Source organism: Perna viridis, chromosome 9 (assembly GCF_037379345.1).
Source record: "Perna viridis isolate PV_CMFRI_1.1 ecotype Kerala chromosome 9, ASM3737934v1, whole genome shotgun sequence".
Taxonomy (NCBI): Eukaryota; Metazoa; Mollusca; class Bivalvia; order Mytilida; family Mytilidae; genus Perna; species Perna viridis.
Window position 1 is genome coordinate 29,976,110 of NC_142453.1, and position 22,666 is coordinate 29,998,775.

Consider the following 22,666-nt stretch of genomic DNA (forward strand, 5'->3'; position numbering starts at 1 on the left):
TACGGAACGCAGTGCCCATACCTGCATTGTTTGTTTTTTTCCTGCATTTTTTTTTTTTTTTTTTTTTTTTTTTTTTTTTTTTTTTTTTTTGGTAATTTTGTTCTTTTTGTAATGTTGTTCTTTACAGGAATGCCAAGCCAAAGGTCAAAAGTCGAAATTACTATGGATAAAAGTGTTTCGTACGTCTGTACAAATATGTTCCCAGAAGTTTAACGCTATTTAGTTCTGATGTGCATGGATTTCTACGCCTTTCTACAAATATTCCCTGTGTGAACATCAACATTTAAGTGATAAGTGTAAGCAATATCTATTCCAACGGCACGAGTTAATTCACATGATAAATAAGCATTATTAATTTAAATACATGCAGGCATTTCTTTTGTATGAGGGAGGTACATGAATGCACGTACGGTTTCATTATTATTATTAATGATGAAGTGACGAGGGGGGTTCGAGAAACAATAAATTAACTTCAATATGAATTACCTGCATGAGTATATACGGATGTATGTTAAGATGAAGTAATTAACTGACATCCTTAACCATCGACACTTACTTACTGCTTATATAACTTGTATAATGTATAAAGGAAGTGTCCTTCAGTTATGTAGCATAAATAGTATCACATTTTGTAATTTATTAAGTACCAATGAAGTTTCCCTGCATGCATGGTATTCATGGGGCGTCATTTACGTTTCTCTTCATCTTTATAAAATGACATTAAAGACATGATGAAACTGTTCTCGTAGTCAGAGAAAAGATGGCTAGATAAATATATTACAGCACAATGAAACACATACCCGTTAGTTGTAAATCGCTGAACATTACTAATGTTGAACTAAGTAAATGTAAATTCTCATTTTATTAATTTTCAAGGAGTTCATTACCTACTTTCAACACGAAGAAAGACGTGCATTTGTACCGTCAAGCACTAGAATTTACATCATTTAGCCAATGATTAACATCACTTGGAAACTTTTGATAAAGTCACATAAAATGCTACCAAAACACTGGCGCCATATCCATAGATGTTATTCTATGATATATACCCAAGAGTTTTTATAGACCGAAAAAATAAATAAAATATATGCACGCCAAAGTGGACAAAAATGAGCATTTTCTAATATCAAAAAATGATTTTTTAATATTACAAATTCATTTTCTAATATTACAAATTAGATTTCTGATATCACAAAACACTTTTTTAATATTAAAAAATCATTTTTTAATATCAAAAATTCAAATGAATTTCTAATATTAAAAAACTATTTTTGAATATTAGAAAATGATTTTCTAATATTAGAAAATGGATTTCTTGTATTCAATGACGATTTTGTAATATTAGAAAATTATTTTGTAATATTAAAAAATGTGACTTATTTTCTAATTTTACAAATTCATTTTCTAATATTAAAAATTCAATTTGTAATACAACAAAATGTGTGATATTTTATATTATATCTAAATCAGGAATTTGTAATATTAGAAAATGAATTTGTAATATTAGAAAATGAATTTATTGTATTAGAAAATGAATTTCTAATACTAAAAAATCTTTTCTAATATTAAAAAAATGATTTTTGTAATATTAAAAATTCAATTTTTAATATTACAAAATATTGAGTTTTGTCCACTTTGGCTTGCCATATAAATAACTTGTAGTCGTATAATATCACGGTTGTTGTCCATAGACACTGGGTTTTCGTGCAGTAACATACAATTAAATATTAATAGGTTGATTTTATTGAATGTAATGACAAGGTTCCAAACAACACAAGGCAAGCTGGTATTGATTTTAGGGTTATGGCCCCAACCGTTTTGAAATTATAGACATTTTATAGACTCTACGAAAAGGATATGGATGTCTGTAATATTCTTCCATAATATGCTATGCCACTCAAGTCAGGCTTTGGTTGATTTTGGGGGTTAAGACTAAATCCATTAAGGAATCAATCTCAGCCTTCTTTATGTGGCATTGCATATTGTTGTAAAATTCACTTATACTCATTTTATTGTCCAGTCAGCAAATGGTTGTGGCAGACAACAACATAAGTCTATAATAAGACTGCATTTTTTGCAGTCAAAGAAAATTTGAAAACATTAATAAAAAAATCATTCCTGATGAATTCCCATCCAAATAATTACATAATCAATACATGACTGGACATGTGCAAGTATCATATATCTGTCCACACATAAGTGTCTTAAACAAGTATATAAACTAAAGTATATAAACTAAACTAAAGCAAGTAAAAGTTGAGGCTCTAAAGAGCCTTAATCGCTCACTGGACCCTGTAAGTAACATTCTTTTTTGGAAAAGCGACCATGTTTTTCTTTGGATTAAAATTCCTAACGCTCATACCTAAGAAACAATCATATCTATTTTCTTTAAATTCTTTCCAGTAGTTTCTGAGGGGAAATTTTTAAAAAAGGTAATAACATTGAAAATAGTGAAAAATTGTCATAAAAGGGCAACTCCAACACAGCTAAACAGATTTGTACAAAAAATTAATAACAGATAGATTCCATCATGTTGGACATTTTCCTCAAGTCAGAATTTGGCAGTTTCGAAGATATATGCAAAACACATCTGTCTGACCTTTTGTGCTATATTTTGTAACAATGGCCATGCTTGCAACAGATAAAACTGAACAGTTGGAACAAGAATGGACACACCATTGAAGGTTGATTCAGCTTTGAATTTAAGTTAGGATTAGACATTTGACTCAGGATAAGAATCAAATATGATTTTTTTTTAAAATATAATTCCTACATGGTTCAAGTCACAACCCAAAAAATTAATCACAGTATTCCTTTGGTAGCATAGCGCCTTGTCGTACAATTTTGCATTCCCCTCAACATGCACATGTATATTCCATATTGAAGGGACAAATTAACATCAATTTATTTTTACAATTTTTTCTTGGAAACTTTTGTAGACCTTATAATAAGGATCATCATTTCAGCAATTGCAAGAATGACTAAACCTAACGGTTTTGGAGATATATGCGAAAAACTATGGTCTGTCCCTTATGTTCTATTTTTAGTAATGGCTGCCATGTTTTTCCACAGACCAAAAATCAATATATCAGCTCTATGCAGGATACCCCTAGGAACATTCGTACCAAACTTGGTTCAAATTGGTCCAGTAGTGTCAGAGGAGAAGAATTTTGAAAGAAATAACAATAAAATTGGCAAAAAAGTTTGAAAAAAGGCAATAACTCCAACATGGCTAAACAGATTAAAATGAAAATTTGACCTCAAATAGACCTCATCATGCTGAACACATTTATCCTATCAGAATTTGGCTGAAAAATTGTTGACAACGACAACAGAAGACAAAGGATGCCAAGTGATGGCAATAGCTCACATGGCTTTTGGCCAGGTGAGCTAAAAAGATAATCAAAACCAGGGCACTACTAAACTATGTTAAAGGAGGTCCAAAGTGGAACATGTTCTAAAAATGCATATTAAAAAGCTGATAAGTGATAAAATGAAAGTCACTAAATCAATTTTGTAGGTTATAGAATTTAAAAAATAACCTTATATTTTCTCTACACATTTCAATAAATGTTTTTTTTTTCTCTACAATATTTTACATCATTCACTTTCATAATCAAGAAAATTAAGCAAATGCTTCATTTTTTACTGTTCTACATTTCTATGTATAATTTTGTCATAAAATTAAGAAATACAGTGAATTTATTGAGAACAACAATGTGCATAATCTATGTTCATTTGACCAGTTTAGAGTACAAACAATGTCTCAAAAAAACTTTTATGAGAGCCAATAAACAAACAATGAGTAGTTACATACTAAAATTAATATAATAAAGAGCTATGTGGAGTGCAGCATAATATGACTACAGCATGTTGGGACAAGTGTGGATACAATATTAGTAGCAAAGGCCATGTTTTTTTGACTGATAAAACATTCCCACATCAGTTCTATGTAGAACACCCCAAGGTACATTGAAACCAAGTTTGGTTCCAGTCAAGGATATGATATTTGAACGAAATAACATTAAAAATAATGAAAAAAAAATTAAAGGGGCAATAGCTCAATTATGGCTTAACAGATTAACACATAAAATTGAACATAGATAAATCTTGTTATGCTTAACACTTTTACAGAATTAGGTTAAACCAAACCTTTTTTGAGTAAATCACAAAAAAAACTACTATTTTAACCAATGGTCTAATTTTAGTAATGACGGCCATAGGTTTTAGCAAATCCAAAATTCCAGTTCTATAGAGGACAGTCTGATGTTCATTCCACTAATTGCAATTGTCTCAATGATTTCAGAAGTAAAGATATCTACAAAAGTTTATAATGACGACGTCGGCCGCAAAGCAAAGTGATAGCAATAGCTCATGTGGCATTTGGCCAGGTGAGTTTAAAAGTTTATTTAATTTGGTGTGGCCCAATTTCTTACCCCTTTAATTCCAAAATTGTTCAAGAGGAATCTCTCTTGTAAAAACTTTTATAACAGAACTTCAAAAGGAAGACATCTGAATAATTGAAATTGGATTAACAATTGACTAATTATATCAATTCTGATGACACCCATTTTCCCCATTTTTTCAAAAAAAGTTACTCAGTTTACTTGAAAACAAAGAAAGTTCACAAAGGTCAAGGACACAGACAAATATGACGACAGGATAATACCATTTTAAAACCTAAAAAATTATTTGCAGTCCTACAACAAAAACCTAAAAAAAACAATGTAACTCTTTCAGACTAAATACCAGCTATAATGATCAGGTTCCTTCTCTTTATTAACTGTGTCATGATTGTCACAATTCAAATACTAATCAAATTTCCAGTTTTCATTACTATTTTGGGTTTTATTGTAACTTGATAAGTCACTGCCCTTGACACAATAAAACTGACAGTTAACTTTCTTGGTAGAATTACACTGTGAGTTATCACACTTGATATTATCTGACTAAGTGTTATCTTCCTCTACATCAGCATGCCTCTCTTGTATTTCATCATCTGATTCATCATCTAAAGAATGAAAAGACATTTTTGTCAGTCAATGAAACCAATAAAAAGCTTTACAGAGCACAGCATGATATGACTGCACTGGTCAAAACCTGAACAAATAGGACAAGAGTAGACACAATATCTGTTTTGAAACACTTAACTAAGCATAGGGACTTGCTATTTATTATGTACACAACAGCTGGTTTGGACACTATATTGCATAACATTTTTTAAAGGAGTTGCCCTTTGACCCCTAAAAATAGAAAACCATAAGAGATAAATGAAATGTGATTTCAAAGGGAGGCAAGGATTTTCATAAAGAATCCAATAAAATATACATGTAGTATGAAAATGAACCAGCAAAAAAGTCAATTTTTTATGGTGTGCCTCCTTTGACCTCTTGTACTTTGAAAACCATAAGAGATATCTGAAATCTGATAGAAATATAAAGCCAGGGATTTTTATTATTAAGGCATCCAATAAAACAATAATTTGATATTGGACCGAAAATAAAAAAGTCAACTTAATGGAGTGCTGCCTCTTTGACCCCTTATAAGGATGTATAACTCGAAAATGGTCCAAACACATTTCTACATGTTTATAACTTTGGTGGATTCTTGTCAAATGAACTTATTTAAGGATATCAATTTTATCGGTTTCAAAAAATGATAGAGTAAGCATTATTAATTGTAAAAAAACAGTTTTGTGGTATTTTTTTCACACTTTCCTGTTCAACGACATAATACCAGTAACAAAAAATACATAGCCAAAAATAGAAAAAAAAAACAGAACCCCTGATGTCTTGATCAACAAGAATAAGGGAGACTGTGTGTACATGTATGTGTTAAAAGTTCAAACAATCAATTCCTAAATGCCTATGTCATTTCCACAAATCATTAATTTTGACAATTTTGACAGAACCACTTTTACCCATTCATGTTTCAGAATATCTACATATACATGACATTCATATCCTTCCTAGGTATGTTGAATGCTTTTCAGTAACAAAAACTCTTTACTTTCTTTTAGATTAATATATATATATTATATTATGTAATTCATATTCTTATATACCCAATACATGTACCTGATTCTTCTGTTTGGGTTTTTTCTTCCTTTTTTGGTTTCTTTCCTTTTTGCTTTTGTTTTTTCTTCAATCTACAATGTATTTAAATGTAAGTTATAAATAGAATTAATAACTTCCATACTGACACATTATAATCAGCTATATCATATTTGACATGCTTTTCATATCACAACTCATACATTATGCCAGAGCTTGTCATAACTAGGCAGACATTTTGTATCTTGCTGAACCAGATAAGCAAGTTTAACCTGTCCTAGGATTCAATGTGCAAAACTCTTTAGTTTGAATTATCTCCCTTCATAACAATGTGCAAAACTCTTTAGTTTGAATTATCTCCCTTCATAGTGGACAGATATTAATTCTCTCTTCATCTACAACTTCTTATGATGCCTTAACTACCTAGAAAAAATCAGAAGAATCCTTAAAGCTAATAAGAGGATAGGAGTTGCAAGTACATTGTACATGGTTTTTATCTCCCTTTGAAGACTTGGGACAATTTTTATTTTTCTTATGTATATAATATATGCTGCCTAACCGTCCCATATAAAAGTTGTTGAAATCCATCAAGTAATTTAGGAAGAGTTGCTCTTACTAGATATGAAGACACACACATACACAGATTCCTTTATACCCACAGACTTTTTTTCAGTGGGGTAAACAAAATTTTAAAGCATTTAGGAGTTATTTACAGGAAGACTGATGGACAGCAGCATATTAAAGTGTTATAAGTATGTGAATAAATATGAAATTGTTTTATAAGTGAAAGCATCTATTACATTTTCAGTCATAAAATAATAAAATTAGAAAGAAAAACCCAAGTTAAATGATTTGATCAAAAGAAGTTTGAAGTGTAAAGACTATAAAGTCATCTTAAAACATTCATTTAGGAAAAACTTTTTGATACCTAATACACACTTCCTGTTTTTCAATTTACATTAATCTGTGGGAAGTACATCCTTAATCGTGTTAATAGTATCATAGTGAATGCTTTCTTCATAGTTTTTACCTAAGTAAAATAAAACTAAAAAAAAAAAAGAAAACCAACATCCTCAGAGGTAAATTTACATCAGTTTTAATGTATTTTAACCTGTATATCAATTCCTGTGTCTAAACCTAACAAAACTATCTGTTTATAAAAGGTTTAGTTAATACATGTTTCACAGTAGTATTAAGCATGTATAGTCTACAATGTATTCTTTCCCAAAGTAAATACCATATACTTCCCTTTCTTAAGTAGCAGTTTTTGTAAGAATCATGCAAATTTGTAAAATATGAAACACCTCTCAAAGGACTACACATTTTTTGTTTTTGTTATTAAGTTGTTTCATGGGTCTATATGATAAAATGCCTAATTATTCATTCCAATCTGTTTGGTCTTAGGAGATAATTCATATAAAAATTGTTTCTATTGTATTTCAGTGTCATTTACAGAGCTATCTCCCTTAATTTTGAATCCTACAATATATACTTTATAATCTAATGTGTTTCCTTGTGACCAAAGGTTAAAAAAAAGTCGTGTGTTATAAAAGTTTTAAACAAAATATCAAAAAAAGAAACATACAGGCTTTTCAACCACATATCCCACTTTGCATAATTCTTAGCTGGAGTGCTATTTAATACATTGAAAAACATAAATGTACCTTTTAGCTCTCTTCTTAGCAGTCCTTTCTTCTGCAGCAATTTGGTTTCCAATCATTTTCTTTTGATACTCTGCATCTGCGTTATCCTAAAAAAAAAACACCAAAAAAACAGGATGTACAAATGTACTTCTATGTCTTTCTTATTCATATTATAGACAATAACAGTGCACTGTCTTGACTTTAAAGAAAAATAGAACCATGGGAAAATGCGAGGCTGTGCTAAGCATTTTTATCTGTATGAGCCAAATTTTTGTCATGCCATTCTTCATCAAGTCACAACTTGGGATTTCACTGCAGAAATTAGAAAAAATTGGAGCGTATTTTTGAAATGGGGCTTAAATTCGACCCAACTTGAACATTAGGGTTGGAAAAGTTACTGACTTCTGATAACTATCAAACATAAGTTAAAGTTGCTAAAGTCTAAATTTTAATTCTGCATGCATTTGACAAAATTGTATGCACATAGAGCATGTTGAACATAATTTCCTTAATGACTCACAAGGATACAGGATTTTGTATTGGACAAAGCGTTGGACAAAGAAGACTTCCCCATTGAAAATCACTATTGCTAAATTTGGTACCATTGATTCTGTATCAGCAGAGACTACGACCAAAATGTGTTTCCTCTTATTAGTATTGCTGCTGAAACTTTGAATGCCCCAGACAGTCCCTACCAACCTAAACCAACAAAAAGTGGATTGTAGAGTGTTTTCAAATCAACAACCCTGTATAGTTTTAAAATAACAGATTGAGGATTTAATCTCAGATAAACAGCCAATTAGAAGCTTACTGAGCCTCTTCCAGCCATCTTGTCCATTCAAGGGAAACCAAAGTAAAATGTTTGTAAATGACATCCCATTATCATCATTCTTACCAAATTTGATTATAATCCATCATATAATTTCAGTATATTGATCTTTAAAAAATCATTAATGACAGATGCCAAATGCTTGTGGCCATCAGACACCATGTTATAACAAAAGCTTACATGTACATGGACCTTAGGTTAATCATGAAGTGAATGTGAAGAGTCATTACATCAAAAGTTGTTTTTGTTTACAGACGGGCAGAAAGACAAAACCACAAAGATCAAACAGTATACCCAGTTATTCTTCACTGAAGGTTGATACGGTTTAAGGTTTTTGCCTAGTAGAGATGGAGCTACTGTAAACACACTAATTTTCGCTATTTTAGCGGTGGACAGAAAACCGTGAAAAACAGTACACGCGAAATTGATTTTTAACACTATGCAACACTAATCCATTTTTTTTTTAAACCACGAAAATTGATAACCATGAATATGTTCACTTGACAGAATCCGTGAAAATTGATACCCAGGAATATGTTCACTTGACAGAATCCACGAAAACTAGCAACAGCAAAAATTAATACGTTTACGTATTTCTGTATTGAGGAACACACAAATGATACAGTATTTGTATTCCAAAAACATATGACTTTGTTGATATAGTACAGCTATGATTTTTGTTACATGTATATTGCTTATATCTTGGCCAACAAGAATATGTGAGACCTCATATGACACAAGCTGTCCTACTGCATTAAAAGTTTAAACAATAACTTCCTAACTACATTAGTAATTTTCAAAATATATCACTTCGATAGAACAATTTTGAGCCAATCATGTTTCAGAACATCTACATGTACATATCTAGGATGTCCCTAACACTATATCTTTATCATTAGTCTGTAATAATGGTTAAACAATTACAAAAATACAATATTGTTTAAAATATCCATCAAATCTCATCTCTGCAGTGCTAAATTCTGTATCCTAGACTCAAGTCGTCAAATGCAACATATTTATCATATATACCAGTACTATTTTTTTCTAGTCAATGCAAAACTTTTGCAATTTTTGAACTTAAGACAAAAGTTGCAGATAATGAAAAATGCTCCAAGCAATCTATTGAAATGGCCAATTATAATGAACAATATTCTAGAAAATTCAATGTCAGTTATGCATTATCAAGAAACAGAAAATGAAAACCTAAGAGACATATATATTTGCTAATAAGATTGTGAAAGAACAACTTAATGTCACAGTTAAGCTAAATTTCAGGCAATACACAGAATTCAAGGGAAAGAGGGGCAACAGCATCCAATAATCATGAAGCTCATTAATTCTGAAGTTAAGTCCAGAATTACTAGAGAAGAAAAACTTACCCGATGTGTGTAACCAAGTTTGTGGATGATGTGACACAGCATAGTATATGACTTATTACTAGACTCTGTGATTCCAAGACGTTTGAAGGTGTCTAGTGCTTTAATGAATCAGTATATGGGAAGACCAAAGCTGGTAAAATATACCGTTTCAACTTGTTTGACAACATTGAAGAGAGGCTTTTAAAATAAACTTTAACTTGAATAGACAGTACACTTCTTGAATGTAAGTGCTTGTATTGTATATAATGTTACATGTTTTTTTTTTCCACACACTATTAAATTGTTGGTTTTTTTTTTCTTTCCTGTATCCTGCCTTCTTGTGGTTGTTTTAATTACTACTTTGATAAGACTTTTTAGATGGATAATTATTATAGCATTAAATCTACTACTTTGATAAGACTTTTTAGAGGGATAATTATTATAGCATTAAATCTAACTTGTAAATTTTGAAAAGTTGGCAACACAGAAAGGTAACCCTTCTTTGGAAGATTGGTGTTACTAAATCATTAGCTCTTACAAAAATAATTCATCTGCTGACATCTCTTCAAGAACTTCACACAGCTATGCTGAATGAATTAAACCAAGTATTTTTTAGTTTTATCTGGGATGGGATGACTGAAAAGATTAAAAGGAAAACCCTTATAGGCAGTTTCCTTGAATGTAGCTTGAAGATGGTTTACCTGGAGTCCTTCACTACACACCTGAAATTAGTCTGGGTTAAAAGACTTTTGGAAAACACTTCTGGTACCTGGCAAGCAATTGCTGAACTGGTACCTGGCAAGCAATTGCTGAACAACAGCTTAGGCATATTGGAAGTTTTCGAGTTTTTAGGCTTGAAAAAATGCTATAAGTAAAGTCACAAATCCATTTTGGAAGGATGTCATATTTGGTTTATATATAGTTAAACCCACTGTGAGCATTGATATGTGTGATATACTTAGTTATGGTATTTTGAATTTTGTGACTTTAGATGGCTTTCAGTATTTTTGTCATTGGAAGTCAAAAGGCATTGAGAATCTGGTCGATCGTATTGATCAAAGTACGAAGACATTTTATTCTTTTGATTGGATTAGTCAGATTTATAATACCAAAGATTTCCTTAAGTATCACAGTCTTCTAGTAAATATCCCAGGATCAGTAAAGATTAGTCTTAATGATGGTTTGATGGAGATGACAGCAAATGAAATTTCAAATGTGAGAGTCCAAAATAAATTTTTGGATAAACTATTACATTCAAAAGATGTAAAATATTTATATACAGACTTGTTAAAAAATATTTTTGTTTCTCCTGTTCATAAAAAAGAATTATGGGAGCGAAATGTGAATTTGTATATATATGAATGGAGAAAATCTTTTCTTATATTGCAAAAATGTTGTAAAAACACATATCTGAGAAATTTTCAATATAAATTGTTGCACAGAATTTTGCCAACAAACACATTACTTTATAAAATTAGCTATCTAAGTTCAAAACAATGTACTTTTTGTATCAGTTATTATGGGATAACTGAACATTTGTTTTATGATTGTAAAAATACAAAAGAATTTCTAGAAAACTTCTTTGTAATTCTGCAGAAAATGTTTTGTTAATATAAATTTAGAGAAAAATATGTGTTACTTAGATACACAGACCAAAATTCGTTTCTTAATTTCTTGCTTATCTTGTGTAAATAAATGTAAATCAGATATGACTGTACTATGTATGACTGGTTTAAGAGAAAAGGTCAAATATTATAGAAGCTTAGATTTATATACTGGTAAAAAAAAATTGACTTGTATAAAGCAGAAAATTTTTGAGCCCCTAGTTATGTTACTTTCCCTTACTGTGACTAATTGCTAGAAAGAAAATATTCAATGCTAAGAGCAGTTTCTTTTATTGTTTTTGATATTTAAACAAACAATTAACAAACTCTGAATGAGAGATTTATTTTTATCAATTTGATCAAAGACCAGAATTGATATAACAGTCGCCAGAGCCTTTAGATTTGTAAAGCTTATTAGCATCTGAAATTATCTTACACTACCACAGGAAAATAGTTCCACTGGCATACCCCATTAAGGTTCATATGCAGATAGTTAGGTTCACTTAATAGGTATTTCTAATTTATCATATTTAATTCTAAGCTATTTACACCAATAAACAAACCCAATAAGAAACTATTACTGTGAACTAAATATGATGATTAATTTGGTTTGTATTAGCAATGATCCCATTAAAAACTAGTTGACCTCTAACCTCACCAGTACCTGTTTATTTCTATGCATTTACCGGAATAAACCAATCGTTCATTATATCATATTCAATATGTCATCTACAAATACAAAATTCTTAGACGTATAATTAACTATTTGATGTTCTGCTAGAAATAAAAACCCTGCAAGATTATATATAGTCAAAACTCATGGAAATGAAAAGGAGCAATGCTGAGTACCAATTGGAAAGGTTGTCTTCATAAGTTTCATGCAGGGCCTGACGGATCCATATACTAGTATTTACAAAAATAGGGCTGTGGTTCCAATCAAGAAACTTATATAAAGAAAGAGGTTTCAGGCAGCAGGCAAGAACTACACTCCCAGTTCGAAGCTAATATTTGCCGCTCAGTTTTGGCTAAACTTTTAACAAAAGGGTAGCATAACCCCCAAAACCATCCCAATCTATCACCCACTGAAAATGACACTTCGCTTATAGAAAATGGCATAGAAATTTCGATAATGCATTTCTCAGGAATGGTGTTAGTCTGTGGTGTGGTGATATTGCTTTTTGTAATTATAATTATTCTATTTGGCTATATGGCCATGTATTATAATGATAGAGCTGTAGGTGCTTCAGGGCCTTAGAAGTGCATTGCAAGTGTTTCCTGCACCAGACGTAATTGTTGAAATTTTATTCTAAGACTGGTGTTTATGTTAAAGTATGTGTTTCTGAAACTAAGTGCCTAGAAACTAAGCACTTTTTACATGACACATATGTGTCTATGCAATAACTTGTAGGACTTGAGATATTTAGCTTATCAGTATGTCGGATGTTTTACATTAATTCATCTAGGTATTCCATGTAAACAATCATTGAATATTTTGCAAACTGGAGCAATGCATGCTACGATGCATAAAAAATTGCTATATGTTTATTAAATGTCCTTCGTAATCAGAATGGTGAATTGAAAAATAAATCAGAGTTCAAAGTTAACCAATTACAACAATAAGCTTGTGTTTAGATACGTTCAAATTCGATCCCTGTACTTTCATTTTATTCCTGCTTTCATCCCAGATTTTTACAATTGGACGATTATTTGAGGCATTAGAATTCAAACGATCGATATAAACTGATTCAGTACATGACTACTTTGATTTTCTTATGAGTCCAGCATGTGTGTTTGAATGAATGTGTAATGTGTATATGTAAATTGGAGTTCTCTTATGTTTATCAATTAATTGAATATGAAACTTGGTGATAGTGGGTTTCTTGTATAAATCTTGGCCATTGAAAAACAAAGTGAAAAAAAAACTTCTGTCTCAAAATTTTGAATAAAGTGGATTCCTGTTAAGTCGCATATTCTAACCATTTGTCAGAAAAAATATACAATTTACAGAAATTATCATCTCAAGGGAAACTATCTAATATTTTTTCAATGTTTAAGTGGGACATATTATTTTATCAGGACTTATTAGAATCTTGCCATAGTGTCTAGTCAAAAGAAAGAGAATATATTGCTGTAAGAACAATGTTCTTTAGAAAACTGAGGTATTTCACTAATGATGTATTGTTGTTTAACATATTTAGGTACATTTTTAGTACCGGTAAATTTTTAAAAAAATATTTATGCAATTTAAAGGAATTTCTGATTTTTTGCTTACATGCATGTTAGGCAAATAAGAGAAAAATGTTTACAGGGATAAGATGGGAAATGTTTTTGTTTCTTGAGTTTCTATGCAAATAAAAGGTATACCATTAAGTGGAATCCATCGTACTACTCATAATAATTTTTATAGCTGGTTAGTACTGGTTATCTTGTATAGATTTTTGGGAGCTTGACAATGTGTACAAGCTGGTGTTTCGACCCCATAATATTTTAAATACAGTTTGTTACATCTGAAATAAAAGAACCCAATGTCTGGGTTCCTCAAATTCACAAAGCAAATATTATGTTAATTGGACTGTAAAAAATATCCATCAAATCTCATCTCTACAGTGCTAAATTCTAGATTGAAGTCCACTGTAACATATTAATCATATATACAACTTTTTCAACTCAACAGAAAGCTTTCGTTTCAAAGTTTGAATACTACTCATTATAATTTTTATATTGGTAATAAATTTTTTAGACGCTTGACAATGTGTAAAAGCAGATGTTTCGACCCCTTATTTCAAATACAGTTTGTTATATCTGTATTTAAAGAACCCTGGGTGTCATCAGCGGTCTAGGATCTTCAATTTCGCAGAACAATATTTAGTTTATTGAACAGTTTATCACCTGTACTTAATGATTTGAGGGTACATTTGTGTATATGAAATACCAGGGTAGAAAACTCAGGCAAATTTTTGCAAGTCCTGATTACAATTTTTCAATATATTTACTATATGGCTATATGATTTTTTGCTATAATTAGCCAGCCCTGCCAAAAAATAGCCAGTCTCGGGCTGGCAGACAGGCTACTATTTCTAACTCTGGAAATACTCCTTGACATCATGGAAACTGTTCAGTACAAACAAAATATCACACTTATATAGATTTAGAGATGAGATTATTTTGTTTCTAACAATGGAACAAGTGAGGAAATTGAATATTTCCTTGAACACACTAATAGAAAGCATCAATCACTATGGTGAACATGTACATATGTAGCCTTATTCTTTGAACTGCAATTTTTGGATGATCATTTATTCAAGGGTCCAAGATTTGAGCAGACTGGTAACCTAGACATGAAAGCATTTCACAAAGAAACAGAGAATTTCCAGTATCTATAGCTTCTGATACATTCAGAGGCATGACAAAAGGGGAATTACTATGATTTTAATGATGCACAAATATTACACAGAAATCTGAAGAACAGCAGTATCTTTTTAACAAGCTATTAATTAATAAACAAGATACACATCTACAGAAGTTGAGGACATCATTAAAGTTGTGAAGACAATAAAAAGAAAAGATACAATTATTAAAATTGATAATGAGAAACCTGAATCACCTCCACCAATTTTTTCAACTGCATTCTAACAGAGCATGATTAATGTAAAAGGAATTATAAATAACAAAAACTGGGATAAACAAAACATGTATTATGCAGAGAATTGATCTTTAACACAGGACCTTTATTTGCACATAGGAGGCAAAATTTAAAATTTAAAAGAGATGGTACCATCTAATAAAATAATACATCGTACTCCAACCAAAAAAAATATGAAGCCAAGTAATTACATGTAATAAATAAATATGCATTAAAAAAAGAGTGTAGATTGGATCATGCAGTATCAGACCCTGATTGTGAAACAAAGAATGTTTTATACCATGCATACTGTCCACCATAGAATTAAAACAACATTTGATGGGCTATTGTAAATTTGATTACGACATAAAACAATTCAGGTATATTATCAATAAAACTTGGGTTCCTGATGAAGAACATGGCCAGGATCATTGAAATAAGTCATTAGATAATCTAGCCAAATAAATGTTCAAAACACCTTGTGATCAGCAGGTTAGGGTTTTGGGATTGGACATGACTGCAACTTAACAATAATAGTCAACTGTTGCTCTCTTCTCTCAACATGTAGTATACATGTAAGAATATCGTCAGATTAAACATGAATATAAAGAGAATAGGCATGGTGTATATGTCAAAGATCAAACAACCCCACTGGAATGAACATTTCATCCCAAGGCCACCCATTGGTCTTCAAAGAACGACAAGGAAATCCTCATTCCACAGGGCAGGCTATGGCTGGCCCAAAAACATCTTTATACACAGGTACAGTGAAAGAGATGCCCCAATATACTCAAGTAACATAAAAAAAATTAATCTAAAGGTGAAAATGAAACAAGACATTTGCATACATGTACATCATCATTCTATATATATCCAAATGACATCCAACTGCAACCAAAACTGCTTACAACACTCTGAGTATGCCACACCTTTATAAGCCACATTTCAAATTTGAAATCAATACCGGTAAATCCATTGGGAGTCAAGATAAATAACATAAAATTTGGACGGAGGGACTGATGGACAAGACATCCAATAAACATGTAAACCATCCACTAATTGACTTAAAACTGCATGTATCATGCTTAGAATTATCAACTGCTGAAACAATATTGTTGAACTATTTTTTTCTTACCCTGTCAAATTTTTCATCTAAATATTTTTGTCTGGCATATTCTCTCCTTCTGACACCCCTGTACACATGGAAATCTCCACTCCCTGCACCAGCGCTAGAACCTGTACAAATTTTCAATATAAGAAGATTGCCTGCACAAAATAAATGTTAAGAGCTTGAAATTTTCTCTGTCATGCAACAAGCTTGGAATATGTATTTCAGTTTCAGAAACAATTTTTTACTACAAATACCTTTTAGTTCTTTTTAATATTTAATCATACTAATTTAATACATAAAAACAAAATTCAAAAACATTTACCAGTACATCATGTACATACATTTCAATATGAATACATGTATTATTATAATCAGAAATCTATCTAAGTTTTATAATGCATATACATGTAAGTATGTATATTTTTATCTAAAATGCTCTTGTAAACTTCTTAAAACATCATAGTTATGGCTAACTATACATGTATGATCTTTCTATGTACTTTTTACTGATCATTAATTTTATATTTTAGAACACAATCTTAAATTTATACATGTACAATGTTATTTATATTACACATACAGTGGTTTACCCAGAATTTTGAAACCATTAGTCACTATTGCTATATTTAATGAAATTCATATGAAAACTGACTAATTATTTATCTTTTTGAGCCAAATTGATTAGTCAATGACTAAAGTGACTAGCTCTACCTTAATCACTGACATATAATATACATTGTTTACATGCACAATGTTTCAACTTCACATATATATTTGACAAATTTGACTGTTCTAACATCGTTGGGGATTTTTCAGACCCTTCTATGCTTACATTATCTTCCCTGTATCAATTTGATCTGATGGAGCAGTGTAGCAAATACAGTCGTCACATTCTGCAACATTTGTATACATACATACATATACATGTAATCAATGTATTAACGACAGAACATACCCCAAACATTTCTGATAAATTCTAAAGGATCTCTTGGTTTTCGTTCCTGTGATGGCTCTGGAATAAATACTTCTTTCTCCTGTAAATGAATGATAATTTTTATTACTTAACGATTAATAAAGTACAATTTACATGAACTATTTGAATTTGGAATTAAGAAATTGGGTTGAAAAATAATTTGTAAAACTAACATGTATAATATGTACTAAGGAGGGTATTTATGCCAACATGGCTAAGGGGTTAACAAGTCAAGAAAAACTTACTAACTCCCTTAAGTCGTGACTTACCCCCTTAGTAAAGGCAAATGTTATAAAAGAATGTTATACATGTACTTACTTTTGAAAATCCAAAATTATTTCAATTTCAAATATCTTGTTAACTACAAATCAGGCAACAAAATATAGATATATTTGCATAGAAAGATCAATAGTGGGATGGAATTAAATGTATAATTTTTTTAAGTTAAAACATTGAAAAATACTGAGAAAGCAATCACTCTTCGGTTGGCATACTCCAAAACTGCTAGAGTGAGGAAACATGTTCAGACCAAAGTGAGATCTAGGAGTCAGAGCATCAATGCAGCAGCCCAGTCACTAATACAACATACTCTAACCCAGTTCTTCTGCCATGATCTCGAAAGCTGGGCTCTGCCACTAAAACCCATTGGTCAACTAGTCACTACTTACAATGACAGATACAGGTGTAATAACAGATTCCCTGTAGGGACAGTAATGAGAGGCCCGTAAGGGTATAAAAAACAGTTGAAAAAAACTATAGCAGCAGAAAACAATACTGATAAGTAAGTGATTAATGAAATTCAGTTGTAAAAATAATTTAATTCACAATAACAAGTTGTCTCTTGATATTTCATGTATACTTTTACATGATTGTAAAACCATAAAGCATTTATTTTACAGTTTTAAATCAATTTTTTTCCCCACTGAAAGCCGGCAATTAAAAATGCACATGACTTTTTAACCACAGGCCATGATTAAATTTCTGTGAGAATTTTCCTGTCAAATTTCTGAGGTTTTATTTTCACATTGTGTCCTTTAGATGCATACAAATTTTGGTATCTTATGACATTAAATAATACATGCATATGCATACACATGTACTGTGTACATGTATATTGTGTGGTAAGATGTTGGTACACATGCTGTTTAATTTGTAGTAATGTTCCAACAACCAGGGCCTACTAAAATCTATGAACACCTGTATTTTACTTGAAATCAAATGTTTTGGGGGCACTGCTTGACCACAGAGGATGATCCCTGAATAGTTGGTGCAAGTACATGTAATGACCCACCATTCAAACTTAACACAGCTTTGATTTTTTATTATGATTAGACATATTAGACAAATGACACAGGATATAAATTTGACCCTTTTGGCCTTCATTCCTAAATGGTTGTAATCGTACCCCCTACCACCACAAAGATCAATCCATAACATTCTTTTGGAGTATAACACTCTTTGTGTACAATTTCAAAGAGACCCATTCCTTTTCACTGAAGTTATTACCCAGAGATAAAAAAAATGCTTCTTTCTGGCTCAAGTCACAACCCAATAGATCAATCCCAGTCTCCTTTTGAGGTATGGCACCATGTACATGAGAGAGTAATCAAGGGAACAAGGTTCTAGCGGAAATAAAGAGAATGTAACATCTGTAACATAATAAATTTTTGGCAATGACTTGAATCAAAATAGAATTAGGAGGCAGAAATAATCATTTTTTCTGATGACCAGACAATTACTTTAATGTAAAAGGTGAATGAATTGTAAAATACAAGTAACCGTGTTCCAGCTAGAAATTGAAAATAGCAGGGCGTCAGTGGAAGAAAAGGTACATTCTCAAGTTGGAGAAGGGCACTTTTTTGCAATGTAGTTTTTCCTATTGTTTGTTTTTGTTTCGGTATTTTGTATATTATTATTTTACAAAAAAATACCAATTGCAAATTTCTACATGTATATACAGTTTGTTTGTTTGTGTGTTGGGGTTTAACGTCCGAGCAGCAATATTTCAGCTATATTCAGACGATGAACATGAAATTGATGATAATATGAACATGAAATGATGATGAAATGAAAAAGGAATGGGACACAAGGACAATGGGGTCGACAAATTTTGATTGCCACTGGAAATAGGGAGAGGTGGGTAGGGTCGGGCAATTTAGCCTCCTGTGGCGGAGCCCCATGGTTCCTACTCCGGGAGAATACCACAGTAGGGTTCTTTAACGTGAGAGGAACGTGGCATCTTTCCCAACACGGTGCACCACTATGGTTTGCGGTCAGGTTTTCCGTATTATAGCCCGACAACCCCAGCATGTAAGAAGCCAGGGGTACCCCATTCCACCACCTGGGGCACACATCCCAGTTGCTCTGTGGGCAGAGCGCCCTAGCCCCCGGCCAGGGTTCTGAGCACTATTTAGTCGCTTTTTACGACAAGCTTAGCGCTGCTGCAGGCCTATTCTTTTAACACCTGGACCTGCACGGGGCTGCATATACAGTAGTAGTGTCTCAAGGAGTAACCTTTCATCAGCAGCATAAGAATCTAAATATAGAAAGATCACTATCAAAACAAAACATTGTATACAAGAAGCATACCAAAGTATTAAGGTAGTCAAATTCATCAGCGAGGGATGTACTTGAGGTTTTTTCTATGTTTTCTCTTACTACCCGTAATAAGCTCAAGGTCATCAATGGACTGCTCTTTGTTTGTCAACATTTAAGGTAACATATAAACATGTACTACAAGAAGTTTCATGATTTTTATCAGTTAATGGAATTTGGACATGTGTTTCATAATATTTGCTGTATACCATGAGATATAGTGTTTTAGGAAATGTAAGAAATGATCAAAATTGCCGCTAACAAATGTGCAAAATCGAGATTTTTCCGACAAAGTCATTATAATTTCGCTTTTTACCCTTTGACCTTAAGGACAAAAGTCACCTGATCGCAATTCTGTTTCCCGATTGCCCAAATACTGATAACTTAGTGGCGTTAAAAAAAAGGGTATTGAAAATTTGAAATTGCATTCGAAAAAACTGTATTGAAAATTTGAAATTGTGTGCCATGTGTTATTTCCTTGAAAGAAAAGTAGGAACTTAAAAGTAAAATTTGACTGGGTCAGCTATCTTTTTTTTAAAGATGGTACTTGTTTTTAATACACTCATTTGTTTTCAAGCACTACTTAAAAGTCAATATTTTAATTGACAGGTATAATACTTTTTTCTACTATCACCTGGACAGGTAAATTCCACCAAAGACATCAGAATTTAGGAATCAACAGTGGGTTGTACATGTACATATATATACATGTATATATATAACAAATAACAGAATATATCATAGGACTCATACAGTCATATCTGATATGCTGTGATATTCTTAATGAGCTTGGCCTTTCTCATTCATATTAGTAAGTAATGTTCACATGATTATCTTATTAGCATGGCTTTGAATACTGTTCAGTATATGTATATAAGCATAGAGAAAATTGGAAAATTCATCAGTCAAAATGGCTAATGCGCAGTTAAATGTTGAATTTGTAGAGAACACCAAGGGTGAACAAAGTCTTGCCTACAACGACTACCGTTTCCAGATAAAATCACGACGTGAAGAGAGAGTCTACTGGCGATGTGCTGTTAGAACTTATCTGGAGAAAGACTCAACACACAGGCCTACAGATTGCATACAGAGACATTGACGCTATCACAACACTAGTACGCAGAGCAGCTGTATTACCACTTGTACCGCAAGAAAGTGTAGAAGATGTATGGTTCAATGCCTTGAACGAGCTAGACAATGATGATGTGAACATGGACACAGTTCCGTTTACCGACTATGTAACCACACAATGGGTCGAGTCAGACCGCCACATTTGGAACCACTTCAGTCATGATGGACCAAGAACAACAAATCACTTGGAAGGATGGCACTCAAAGATAAAGAAACAGATACAAACTGCTCATCCAAACATCTACTCGTTCATCAAACACATCAAACAGATTCAAGCTGTCAATGAAGTAAACATCATTCAGATTGCCGCCGGAGGACTACCAGAACGAAAACGTAGAAAGTACCGCAATATAGACACCAGACTGCAACAACTCAAACAAAGACTTCACAACAATGAGATGACAGTAGTGCAGTATGCTGACGCTGCCTCTCATCTGATACATCTTGGTTAGGTGATAATGAACATTTTATGTGACAATGAACATTTTATGAAAACAATGTGATGTATTAGTGCTTATAAATGATATTTGTAGTGCAAATGTAAATTTGTTATTTTCATTGTTATATTTATGTACAAAATAAAATATTGAGATACATTTTGCGTAATTTTTTGCAACCTACATGTTTACAAAGAAAAAAATAGCAGTATAATGGTAACTCCATACAAAACGTAAACCAAAATGCAAAATATATAAATGAAAGTTTTAGACTTTTATTCATATATTGTACAGACTTTACCTTTTGAATGTGGCTACCTTTTCACACAATTTAAAACAGACTGTAGATAGCTCCCTTTGATCTTTTGTTGTGATAAACAAGCAATTAACAGGTAATTAATAACTACATACCTCCCACTTGTCCTACAAATTTTCACCTATATTTTACCTGTAATTAACAAATGCAGGACAAGTGGGATGACACTGGCTGGCCATAATATTGTAATAGATCCAATCAGGATTCATTTTCTACTTGTTAATCATCATCAAAGATTATTCACCAGTCATAAAAACTTTCCTTTACCTGCTTAGACAGCAATCAACACCTTTTTGTCAGTTTTATGGCTCTTCTAATTACAAAATGACAGTGAAAAATGAAAAGGCACATGGGCATTTTGAATCAAATTAAAAGGGCAGAGCCATGGGTAAGGACATGGTGCCCTTCTAAATCGAGCTAACAAGACCACTATTGAATATGACAGATACCTGGATACATGTACAATGTATTCTGACTCTGCCTGTTAAAAGGATTCCTTAAGAACTTGAATTTTCTCATATTGTGTCAATGACCCATTCTTGTGACATGAAATGGATGATTCAAATAAGAACCCCTCTCAAAGTGATTTCAGCGCAATGTTAAAAGAACAGCCTTTCCTCAAACATGTGTCAAATACAAAATTATAGTCTCAAATCAAAAAGGAAATCAGATGACATTTGCATAAAACCTACGAAATAGACTAGGACTAATACCCTAGAATAATAAAAATGTACGATGTAAATGAAAGAAAACCTTACAGGTTTTCGCATCAATTTCTCAAGCCGAATTTTCTGTAGTTCTACCGCCGTTTTAGCAACAACAATCTTTTTCTCAGTTTCTTTTTCCATTTTTTTTGTTTTTTGGGTTTTTTTTATTTTTTGTTCCGGAAGTTCAAAATGGGCTAGTAATTTCGGGAACTGTTAACGGATGGAAATGTGGATATGGTCAAATAAATGAACTGATGACTTACACATCTCTGATGGAATCAAATTTA

At 31.9% G+C, this 22,666-nt stretch overlaps 1 protein-coding gene across 1 annotated transcript; it reads right to left on the bottom strand.

The window, feature by feature from the left end:
- Positions 1-1,720: 1,720 nt before the first annotated feature.
- Positions 1,721-22,589, bottom strand: LOC148607707 (PRKR-interacting protein 1 homolog). Its single transcript, XM_088544320.1, has 6 exons — positions 22,431-22,589; positions 17,176-17,254; positions 16,245-16,345; positions 7,718-7,803; positions 6,078-6,148; positions 1,721-5,011 (listed from the first exon to the last, which is right to left on the bottom strand). Exons 1-6 carry the CDS (start codon positions 22,518-22,520, stop codon positions 4,950-4,952), a joined length of 489 nt encoding a protein of 162 aa, XP_088400446.1. The 5' UTR covers positions 22,521-22,589; the 3' UTR covers positions 1,721-4,949.
- Between the last annotated feature and the right edge of the window lie 77 nt (positions 22,590-22,666).

Bases quoted from the DNA above. Each gene is read 5' to 3' on its own strand.
- LOC148607707 (XM_088544320.1), bottom strand. From the start codon at position 22,520: ATGGAAAAAGAAACTGAGAAAAAGATTGTTGTTGCTAAAACGGCGGTA. The intron at 16,346-17,175 runs GTATGTTCTGTC...AAATTTGTACAG, and splicing joins ATTTATCAGAAATGTTTGGG to GTTCTAGCGCTGGTGCAGGG. The intron at 7,804-16,244 runs GTAAGAAAAAAA...TTTTTTTTTTAG, and splicing joins TAGATGAAAAATTTGACAGG to GATAACGCAGATGCAGAGTA.